This window comes from Ursus arctos, unplaced genomic scaffold, assembly GCF_023065955.2.
Source record: "Ursus arctos isolate Adak ecotype North America unplaced genomic scaffold, UrsArc2.0 scaffold_12, whole genome shotgun sequence".
Classification (NCBI taxonomy): Eukaryota; Metazoa; Chordata; class Mammalia; order Carnivora; family Ursidae; genus Ursus; species Ursus arctos.
In genome coordinates this window covers 63,902,989-63,915,019 of record NW_026622786.1, presented here as the reverse complement: position 1 = coordinate 63,915,019, position 12,031 = coordinate 63,902,989, and the positions used below count along the sequence as shown (strand labels likewise).

General features: G+C 36.3%; 1 protein-coding gene across 3 annotated transcripts in view; it reads left to right on the top strand.

The window, feature by feature from the left end:
• Positions 1-12,031, top strand: part of ZFYVE9 (zinc finger FYVE-type containing 9) — a 170,865-nt gene that overhangs the window by 101,654 nt on the left and 57,180 nt on the right. For 2 of the 3 annotated variants that reach the window (XM_026498096.4, XM_057310792.1), the window contains exons 6-9: positions 482-658; positions 2,261-2,430; positions 6,085-6,205; positions 9,723-9,845. In XM_026498096.4, the coding sequence (XP_026353881.3) occupies positions 482-658; positions 2,261-2,430; positions 6,085-6,205; positions 9,723-9,845 (591 nt within the window). The remainder of the gene's footprint in view (positions 1-481; positions 659-2,260; positions 2,431-6,084; positions 6,206-9,722; positions 9,846-12,031) is intronic. The other variant, XM_044383877.3, reaches the window with a different exon arrangement.

Sequence of the window (12,031 nt, the reverse complement as noted above, 5' to 3'; positions counted from 1 at the left end):
TAGAAGTCTATAAATGAAACAAAAAATATCATATAATGGAGCTATGCTATTTTAGTCCCCAATTTTGATTTTCAGTAGAACTTTATTAAATGCATTGAATATTAAACTGACCCCCCCCCCCATTTCTAAATGCTACCCCAGTTGCAAATCCTTAGTAAGTTTGATGTTTCACTCCCTCTTAAGGGAATGTATGGTCTCTTTTAAAGGAGCTGGGAGCCTAGTCATTAACCTCAGACTGGTCTGCTCTCAGTCTGTATCAGAATTATCACCTAATTCTTATTTGTTGCTTCCAAATAGTTATCTAACTAAATGGTCTCCTTTATTGAATAAAATCACCTGTATCCTTAATACTTCACTAGCTGGAAGAGAGACATACTATGAGTGTTAATGAGGAAGAGCTACATTATTTATCCAATATTGTGGAGGTCTTGATGTCCATATTTTGCAATCCATTCACATTGATTGTCTGTATTTGCTTTAGCTCAAGCCTGGGAGAACATGATGAGTGCCTCAAGCCAGAGCCCTAACCCTAACAATCCTGCTGAATACTGTTCTACTATCCCTCCCTTGCAGCAAGCTCAGGCCTCAGGAGCCCTGAGCTCTCCACCTCCCACTGTGATGGTACCTGTGGGAGTTTTAAAGCACCCTGGAGCAGAAGGTAGGGGATCATGTGCTCTTCTCTCTCTTTTTCCTCACCAAGTTCCTCTGAAAAGGTGCTGATGTGATTTTACAGCACAAGTCTTTAAAGCACTGTAGATAAGTCCCTTTGGGTGGTTATTAAAGTGGAAGGAACAAGGTGAGAAATGTGTCAAGACTATTTCTGGGCAAGTAAAGAATAATACTGTGTTGCCTGATATTTTGGAGGCACTTCTAAAAATACGCTAATACCCTCTCCAACTTAAGAATGGAGTGATACCCTGCTTATACTTGAAAAAAGATACGGAATTTGAGATTGGTCTGTAAAATTCTAGCCTCACACCTACCTTAATGTTCTTTGTAGGAGTTTTGAAAATGAAGAGTTCTTTCTTTGGATCAGCCGATTCTAGTATTGCTTTTTGAAAACACGTTGCCATTTTCTCTTTTCATTTTTAATCTATCCATATAGAAATATGAAAATATTGTTAGGTACTTAGACCTTTATAAAATCCAGAACTTTAATTCTGATTATGTCAGATGATAGGTAGGAAATTAATAGGCTCAGCTTATTTTAGTTTATTATATCTTTAGGATTATGATATTGTCAGATGAAAGGCACTTTGTAAATTCAGGAGATTATCAGTAGTAAAAATAACAGTTATGTATTTCCTTAAAATGATCTTGTCAAGAAGTTTCCCTTGATAATTAAAATCAATCTTCTTTCATTAATTTTATGTCTTTTTGTCAAGTAATATTCCCTTCCCCTTGCTAAATAGCCCTCCTCCCCTTTTGAAGATCAAAGACTTCTGATACTGTCATATTCTTCCCCATTTTCCCCTCTTTTCAGATCATCCCTTAGTCATACTCCTTGTATTTTTATGAGTTCAGGCTTTCTTTCTTAAAATCTTTTTTCTCTTTACTTCATTTGTCGTTTTTGTTGTTCTTCCCTAGTCTTTCTTTGTTTTGGCTGTTTGGAATCCAGAACTGGATTTAAAGAGATCATTTCATCAGACTTAGTTTTCTAGCTTTCCCCGTATTGCAAACTACTTTTGCACTGCTGCCAGATCAGTCTTTTTTTCATCTTCAGTTACACTTCAGCCAAAGATCTGGTCCGTTTGCTTCCCAGTTCTCTTATATATCTGTGCCAACTCTTTCTTTATTAGTAAATAATTCTTCAGCATTCTTCAGGGCATCTTTTGCCCTTTAAAAATACCATATCACTTTCCCAGATATTTAATTCCTGTGGAAACCTCATGTTTTTAGGAGATGTGGATCTCTATTGCTAGATATTTTTTCTGCTATTAATTTATTTTCTAGGCACTTAAAGCACCTTTCTTAGTTTCTTTGTCAGTGATATGGAACAGAGTATGTGACATAATCATACGTGTACATAGTATTTTAAAGCAAAGTATTTTAAATCTTTAAGTTACAGAAGTAAAGAATATATTTAAATTCGTATTTTATTAATTTATAACCACTTTCATACACAGTTACAGTTCTTGTATTTATAAGATGCTAAGCAGTGATTTCTTTGTACTTCTGGAATTGGTGACCTTCTCTTCTTTATGTTAGAAACCCTACCAATATCACGTTGATGCCTGTTTTATTTTTCTGGCTCCTCAAGTGGCTCAGCCCAGAGAGCAGAGGCGAGTTTGGTTTGCTGATGGGATCTTGCCTAATGGAGAAGTTGCTGATGCAGCTAAATTAACAGTGAATGGAACTTCCTCTGCAGGAACCCTGGCTGTGTCACATGACCCAGTTAAGCCAGTAACTACCAGTCCTCTACCAGCAGAGGTAAGAAAACAAAAATAGCAACTAAAAGTGAGTACTTAGTTTACTCAGCCTTGTGCTGCTTCTGCTTTGCCATTTTCTAAATTGAGTGACCTTTTTGTGGAACCCTATAGGTTTCACATACAGTTCAGTGCATGTGTGTTTGTGTCTAGTGGCAAAATCAATTCTTCTTTGCTCTATACTTGGAGGTTTTTTTCAGGAGAAAGATCCTTATGAAGGTTGTTTTCAGTGAGCTCAGGTTACTGCTGTCGTTAGAGGTCATGCAGAGGGAATCCTGCCCACTTCGTACATTGGTTTTCAAACTGTCCCCCAGGTTCTGTGGTGGCCTCTTGGGAGTGCCATGCTAGGGAAGGGCAGGCCATATAAAGGTGGCTGAGGATTCCCTCTATTACTTTTTCTTCAACCGAGCATTTCTACTTTGTTCTGTTCTACCTTTCCCTCCCTTCCTTCCTCCCTCCCTCCCTTCCTACCTACCTTCCTTCCTTCCTTCCTTCCTTCCTTCCTTCCTTCCTCTCTCTTTCTCTCGCCCTTCCTTCCTTCCTTCCTTCCTTCCTTCCTTCCTTCCTTCCTTCCTTCCTTCCTTCCTTCCCCTCTCTTTCTCTTGCCCTTCCTTCCTTCCTTCCTTCCTTCCTTCCTTCCTTCCTTTAGATAGCAAGAGAGAGCATGGGCGGGGGCAGGGGGAGCTGAGCTCAGAATCCGAAATGGGGCCCCATTCCAGGACCCTGAGATTATGACCTGAGCTGAAGGCAGACGCTTAACCGACTGAGCCACCCGGCTGCCCCTACCTTTTGGTATCTATGCAAAATTTTTAAAGATTTTATTTTTAAGTAATCTCTACACCCAACATGGGGCTCAAACTTACAACCCTGAGATCAAGAGTTGCACACTCTACCAACTGAGCCAGCCAGGTGCCCCTGATAGGTTTTTAGAATATAAATTTTGTTTGAATGCAAGAGGAAGTTCTAGTGAATGAATGTTACAAGGAAACAAAGTTCAGCTCAGTTTGCAAAACCAAACCAAGTTAGGTATTTTACTTCTGTCTCTTAACATTGTTCAACACTCTAATACTTACCTGGTAAAATGTGGGAAAACAGATTTTTTAGGGCCAGACTAGAATATATTTTTTCATCTTTAGGGCCCAGTAGAGTACATGGCACTTAAGAGGTGCTCACTGAATGAAATAAATTCCTTTTCACAGATGATATATAAGTAGAGGCCAGATGACCACTTTCTGTGATACTAAAAGATGGATTTATGCATCATTAAATAGTAAGTTAGAATAGATTACTTTATTTCCCATACTAGGCTTTCAAATCAGGTAATAATGATATGTCAATAAAACTTTCTAAATCTCCGGAGTGTCTGGGTGGCTCAGTTGGTTGGGCGACTGCCTTCGGCTCAGGTCATGATCCTGGAGTTGCCAGGTTGAGTCCTGCATGGGGCTTCCTGCTCAGCAGGGAGTCTGCTTCTCCCTCTGACCCTCCCCCATCTCATGCTCTCTCTCTCTCATCCTCTCTCTCTCAAATAAATAAATAAAATCCTTAAAAAAATTTTATTTCCAAGTCTCCTCTTACGTGATGATGTATTGAAAACACTGCAAAATTTTTAGGAAAAACCCACTAAAAACTGATAAGAGTTCTAAATTATAGACAAAAATACAGTAAGACATGGACATTTTTTAAAAGATAGTTTTAATCTTTATTCAAGTGTAAAATCTAGATAGCAAAGTGCTTAAGGAACATTAATCTTTAGGAAGCAACTTGATGAATTTATAGACATACCCATGCAGCCACCACTGGGTTTCAACCAATGTAAAAATACAGACCATTTCCATCACTCTAGAAGGTTCCGTCATGCCCTTTTTCTGTCAATACCTGCCTGTTTTTCCCCTAAGGTAACCATTATTTTGATTTGTATCACCATGGGTTAGTTTTGACTGTTTTTAAATTTTTTTTTTTTTTTAAGATTTTATTTATTTGACAGAGAGCACAAGCAGGGGGAGTGGCAGGCAGAGGGAGAGGGAGAAGCAGGCCTCCCCACTGAGAAGAGAGACAACGTGGGGCTCAATCCCAGGACCCTGGGATCATGACCTGAGCCAAAGGCAGACACTTAACTGACTGAGCCACCCAGGCACCTCTGTTCTTTAATTCCATGTAAATGGAGACATATAGTATATAATGTTTTATGTCTAGCTTCTTACACTAATTATGAGATTCATCCATGTTGTGTACATCTAAAGTTGGTATTTTTTTATTGCCGGGTAGTGTTTCATTGTATGGATATATGACAGTTTATCTGTATTCTTGTTATGGACATTTGGATGGTTTCCAGTCTTTGGCGCTTATGAATAAAGCTGCTATAAACATTTTTTAACACAAATGTGTTAAAAACAGTTTTTAAACACTTTTAACATTTTTTAAAGCTTTTTTTTTCTTTTTTGCTTAGTTTAGAATATAATGAGGAGAGCATTATTTTAATATACCTTCCAGGATATTCTATTAAATCGTTAATTAAGTGGATTTAGCTCTACCCCAAATGTATGTTTCAATGTTATACTTTATTAAATAGTGTAGTTAATGTGATCTTCATATTAATGCAAAGAAAAATAAACTTGAAGTTTTATTTCATTGCATAGTAAATGAAAACAATGACTTTAATCTCTATTTTTTTTTAAGTTTTATTTATTAGAGAAAGAGAGAGAGGGAGGGAGAGGACAAGCAGGGGGAGGGGCAGAAGGAGAGAGAGAGAAATCCTCCATTAGACTCTCTCCTGAGCGTGGAGCCCAACATGGAGTCTGGACCCAGGACCCTGAGATCACAACCTGAGCTGAAATCAAGAGTCAGACGCTTAACTGACTGAGCCACCCAGGCACTCCTGTAATCTCTGTATTTTATCAGTTAATTTTTTCCCTTTTTTCATTGTGGTAAAATATACATAACATAAAATCTGCTATTTTAATCATTTTTAAATGTACAAACCAGTAGTAGTAAGTCCATTCACATTGCTGTACAACCATCACCACTATTCTCAAAGTTACCTTTATTTTATTTTTATTATTTATTTATTTTTTAGAGAGAAAGCCGGGGTAGGGGTGGGAAGGAGGGAGAGGGAGAGAGAGAATCTTAAGCAGGCTCCATGTGCAGCACGGAGCCCAACAAAGAACTCGCTATCACGACCCTGAGATCATGACCTGAGCCAAAATCAAGAGTCCAGGGACACTTAACCAACTGAATCACTCAGGCATCTGTCAAAGTTATTTTTGAAAAGCAGCGTAAAGGAGACTTTAAGTGGACCCAAATGCATTAAAGTTTCAGAAATTGACATTACATTGAAACTTTCTGTTGCCACAGCAGTTTTAAAAAATATTTTCTTTTATGGCAGAGGAAACATGGGTAGAGAAAGCTTTAACCCAGGCTACAAGGCCTCTTCCCTCATTATTATGATTTGGTGATGCCAAAAAGAGAAACTCTACAGTTGGAAATATTTTCATAGTATAAACCCAGGCCTTTGGGAAACCACAGGTTAATGAGAAACTTATGGTATTTTTCTAAAAGTATTTCCAAATTTTCACTTAAATTCACATTTATATTCTCAGTAGTATTCTGCTACAGTCTTGACCTCTCTATAAAACTCACTTTGCTGATTTACTTTTCCTAGATGGATATTTCTCTGTTCTCTGGGAGTATAACTCAGGTTGGAAGTCCTGTTGGCAGTGCCATGAACCTAATTCCTGAAGATGGCCTTCCTCCCATTCTCATCTCCACTGGTGTGAAAGGAGGTATGTGGACTTACGTGTTTAAACAGGGATAGTAATGGTGGGATGCCAGATGTTGCCTTCTGATTAAGGGAAAGAGAATCCGAGTCATAACCACCTTTTCCTCCTTCAACAGAGAAAACAATTACTCGGTGCCATGACAATAATGGTTGCTGTTACTGATGGTTTCAGAGTAGATATTTATGTATTTAGATTATAAGGTCATTTCATTTGTTGGAAGGATATATTTTTAATTATAGTATAAATGTAGTTCGTTGGCACTTTTTTCTTTATATTTCAAAGCACATAATACTCTGAAGAGCTGCTTATGGTTCTAGGGTTTGGCCCACCTGACTGAACAGTCAGGACATTAATCTAACTTTGTTTTGCTGTGTATTATACATTCAGAAATGTACGTACAATAAATGGAGAGCCTGAATGTAAATAGCAATTTTATTGTTAAAAAAATATTTTTAGTGAGTTCTGATAAGAAGTAGAATTACTATCCAATCAAAAGAATGCTTATCTTTATGTGGAAGGTTTGTTGTTGACAGATACAGGTCAGCATCTAATTAGTACATTTTTAGGAGATGGTTTATCAGTTATCTTTCCACAGTTTTGTCTTAGTCTTTTACCTGGTGTCCTTGCCTTCAGTCTTTCTCTCCTTTATTTTATCCTTCATGTTGTTGCCAGTTATCTTTTTAACCATAGATATTATCATGTATTGCTCTGGCTTAGAAACATTCAGTGGATTCCCAATGCCTTCAGTATAAATTAGTTATTTTAGCATACAATGTTCCTTATAACTTTATCTCAACTTATATTTTAACTTTATTTCTGGCCAATACCCCAGTACTTTATGCACACTACAGATCATTTACTGTTTTCTGAATATTCACTTTCCACACTTCCATGTTTTTTCTTTTGCTGAGGAATAGTCGGGAGAGAATGGACTGCAAAACTGGACAAACCTGGGTTTTAATGCCAGTACCCTTATTTTCTAGCTGTGACCCAGTGGGCAGGTCATTTATCCTCCCTGAATCTTTCCTAATCTTAGGTTATTACACCTACTTGAAAGTCATTGTGAATATTAAATCAGATTTCATACCTGAAAGTAAATAGCAAGAACAGTGTCTGGTGCAAAGTAGACATGTAATTAATACTTTCCTTATCTTCCTTTCCTCTGCCTAGAATATCCTTGTATACTGTAGACTCCTTGAAGAACTCCTCAGCCTTTCAAAATCCAGATTAATGAAAAGCTCTTCTCTGAATCCTTACCAATGCTGCTCTGTAGTAGTGTTTTACATCATCTCTGTTTGAATAGAAATTCATTTTTTTTCTTTTAAGATTTTATTTATTTATTTTAGAGAGAGAAAGAGAGCACATGTGCATGCATTAGCAGGCGGAGGAGGAAAGGGGGAGGAAGAGGGAGGAGAAAGAGTCTCGAGTAGACTCCACACTGAGTGTGGAGCCCAACGTGGAGCTCAATCACATATCATGACCTGAGCCAAAATTAGGAGTTGGATGCTTAACTGACTGAGCCACCCAGGTGCCCCAGAATAGAAATTCTTATAGACCTTTACTATATTAACTTTTCCTGCTGTTATTTGGATATTTTATAGATCTGATTCTTTCACTAAAACCATGCATTTCTTCAGTCTTAATTCATGCTTGTGTCTTCTCCTACCATGGTGCTGGGCCTATAGTGAGCTCAGCAGTGTTGGCTGAAAATATCTGACTATAAAATCCAGCCATGTCCGAGATAGTTCAACTATGAGCTTTCACGTAAGTTAAGCATTCTTTTGATTATGTAATCTTTGCTACTTTACTAGGACCCCCTAAAAATATTCTTTCATTAATAAAGTTACTACTTAGGTTCAAATTTCGGTTATTTTAAAGAGTCTTAGATTTAACTTATAAGAAGTTAAATTGGCCTACTCTGTTGTTTAAATAAGGTTCCATTTTCATTAAATCTAATTATCAAAACTCTCCTACTAAGAAACAACTGTTCATACTTACTTAACCATATTACTATCTCTTCACCAGAATTTTGCAGTTTTTGTATTCCAGTGGAATAATTTCATACAAATATTTTCTTCTTTTTAAAAGTCACTTAATATTTTTCTTTTCAATAAATATTTTCATTGGTAGAGTAGACATTTCCTCTTACATCCAAAAAATAGTTTTTTGCTTTCTGTTGGTTATTATCCATGGTTTTGTCTTCAAGCTGGGAAGACTACCGTCATTCAAAATGGCATGACTGAGTATCACATACTGTGCTTTTAGGGATTAAATGGGAAAGGTTCTTTGCAGGGTCTCAAGTATTAACTTGTCCATGTTTGGAATCTGTTGTGTTGATTTACTGGTGATTTTGGTGATTGATGTATGTGCTGAACTCTTGACTTAGAGGAAGTGTTTCATGAAACCAGTCACTTATGATAGTTTTAGTTTATTTTTGGGGTACATTTTTTTTAAATTTAGTCTTTTAATGGTAAAAAAAAATCTCAACAGTGCAAAAGAATATAGAGTAAAAAGTAGGATTCTCCTCTACCTCAACCCCTCAACATCTTTTCATCCAGAGGTAAGTAGTGTATTATCACTTTCTTGTACATCATAGATTATTTTAAATGTTGGTCTTAGAACATGTAATATGTGAAATTCTTGTGATAGTTGGAGAATTTTTGTTAAAGGGCTATCTTTATTTTTCTTTTTCAAGTTTTTATTTAAATTCTAGTTAGTTAACATATGGTAAGATTGGTTTCAGGTGTAGAATTTAGTGATTCATCACTTACATACAACACCTAGTGCTTTTTACAAGTGCCTTCCTTAATACCCATCACCCATTTAGCCCATCCCCCTCCCCATCAACCCTAAGTTTGTTCTCTACATAAAGTTAAGAGTCTCTTATGGTTTGCTTCCCTCTCTTCTTTTTTTTTTCTTCCTTCCCCTGTGTTCATCTGTTTTGTTTCTTAAATGCCATATGAGTGAAATCATATGGTATTTGTCTTTCTCTGACTGACTTATTTCACTTAGCATAATATACTCTAGCTCTATCCACATCATTGCAAATGGCAAGATTTCTTTCTTTTTGATGGCTAATATTCCATTGTGTGTGTGTGTGTGTGTATGTGTGTGTGTGTATATATATATATATATATATATATAACGTCTTCTTTATCCATTCATCAGTGGTTGGACTTTGAGCTCTTTCCATAGTTTGGCTATTGTTGGTAATGCTGCTATAAACAGCGGGGTGCATGTGCTAAAGGGGTCTTTAGATTATGGGATAAGTCAGTTTGTGGAGAAGTCTATATATAGGATAACCATGTTCTCATCCGAACTGGACTGGGTCACTTTTGAGAATGAAAGGGGAACTATTAGCATTACACTGGGACAGCAGGTATAAACGTATGTTCACCGTATCTGTAAATCAGGTGCTTCATTAACTCTTTCTTGTGAATAATTAGCCTGTTCTTCCATCAGATTACTTTCTTGATTTATCCCTTCAACTAATCTTGTACGTTGTTTTCTTCCCTTACAGACTATGCTGTGGAAGAGAAACCATCACAGATTTCAGTAATGCAGCAATTAGAGGATGGTGGTCCTGACCCACTTGTATTTGTTTTAAATGCAAATTTGTTGTCAATGGTTAAAATTGTAAATTGTAAGTTAGAAATTTGTTTTTTAAAATTAAAATGAGATACTTTACTGACTCATAGATAATAAGTAAAGCTTTCAAGTTCATTACACAGAAGTATTTTTATATGGATGGAGCCACATCTTACTGAAAACTGGGTACCAGAGAAATTGGTTTGTATAAAATAACATATCCCAGAGGACAACTGTGGAACTAACTGAAACTCTTGAGATGAGATAGATGAATTCCCCATGGAGGAAAGCCAAACAGAACTTCCTGAGATGGATGTGCTAAATCACAGCTCAACACCAGAATAGTTGGAGGTGGATAAATTATCCAGGAGGGTCAAATTATTTACATGCTAGAGTTATTTATTTATTTATTTATTTATTTATTTATTTATTTATTTAAGATTTTATTTATTTATTTATTTGACAGAGAGATACAGCCAGGGAGAGAGGGAACACAAGCAGGGGGAGTGGGAGAGGAAGAAGCAGGCTCCCAGCAGAGGAGCCTGATGTGGGGCTGGATCCCAGAACGCTGGGATCATGCCCTGAGCGGAAGGCAGACGCTTAACGACTGCGCCACTCAGGCGCCCCTACACACTAGATTTAAATCGCAGAAACCTTAATCATGTACAAACCTTTATTTGAAAGAAGTGTTAGTTAGCTAACGCATAGTAAAACTTCAATACATCATAAGTTAAGATTCAGAAGAAACTTCTTAATTCTTGGGGCTAGCTTCTGAGCATCAGAATGAGTAAGAGGACAGTAAATTAGAATCTTAATTCTAGGATGGTATTGGAAAGTAGGGAATGCATTTATCCTGGATGAATGTCAATAGGCAGTTTTGCAGAAGAGCACTCGGGAACTGTCTTCTAATTCCCACTGGGTACTTACTTTAAGTTGGCCTTGGAGACCAGAAGCACCTATATGCCACTTCCTTTGAGGTTCAGTATTAAAGAGTGCAGGTTCTAGTTTACTTGTTAATTGTACCCTTGTATATTTGGCCAGTGACTAATGGCTTGCCCCCTTTCCTTCTAGGATTAGGTTTTAAAATAATTCGTGAAATTTCAATTTACCATATCTAGTTTATAAGTGACACTTAGAAAATAGCTAACCCAGAATTCCTGAAGTGTACACTGTCTTTTTTTTTTTTTTTTTTAAGTGTACACTGTCTTAATATAGTTGTGCCGGGTGCTTCCTGGTTAGGTATATAATGTAACAATTCCCAAAGTGAAAGAAAGGGAACTTTTATTAGTTTTGATTTACATTGTGATATCTATAATTATATTTGAATATTATTTCAATTCCTTTGGGGATCCTATTGCGTATGGAGTACAAATGATTAAAGTAAGATTGAACATAATTTTTAATTACATATGGTTTGTGCTGTTGGGACTCTACAGTGCCTTAAGGTGGAGAAGTGGAAGTAAATAGTCCAGAAAAGCCATTCTTTCACCACTTTTTACAGGATGAAACCGAGTAAAATCATGTTGCTGTTTATCTAGAATTTTACCCCAAAAAGGACTATAATTTAAAAAACTAAAATCTTGGGGCACCTGGCAGGCTCAGGCAGTAGAGCACGCAACTCTTTACTGATCTCAGGATTGTAAAGTTCAAGCCACACGTTGGGTGTAGAGATTACTGAAAAATAATATCTTTAAAAAAATTAAATGAAAAGCTAGAATCTTTCAGTCACAAATTAAATTTAGAAACTGTATATAAAAGTATATTTTCTTTAGGCCACAACCTGAATCCAAAGCTATAATATTGGCTTTTATTGTTGTTCTTTCTAGTTCTAGATAAGTAATTTTTTCCCTTGGTAAAGTGAATTAATTAGTGTATTTTTTTATTTATTTTGTGAATTTTTAAAAAATATAGATGGAATATATTCTTTAATCATTATAGCTTAGGATACCTAGTTTTATTTATTTTTAATAAGATGTTTTAATAATCATACCTTTTAATAATAAGAGTTAAAAGTTTTAAGTGCATTTTCTTTCACCATTACTTCTTTTACTTCCCATTGTTTTTCTAAGTATTTGCTTAAAACCAGAGGTGTTCGTATGTTTTATTTTCTACAATGATTCTTTGGCTCAGTGCATTTATAGTTCACAGTTGAATTGTACAGATTCAATATAACCTATTTTGTCCTTTGCTGTATTATAACAGATTTCTGTGCATTTTTTTTAAAGGTAAGGATTGAGAAGA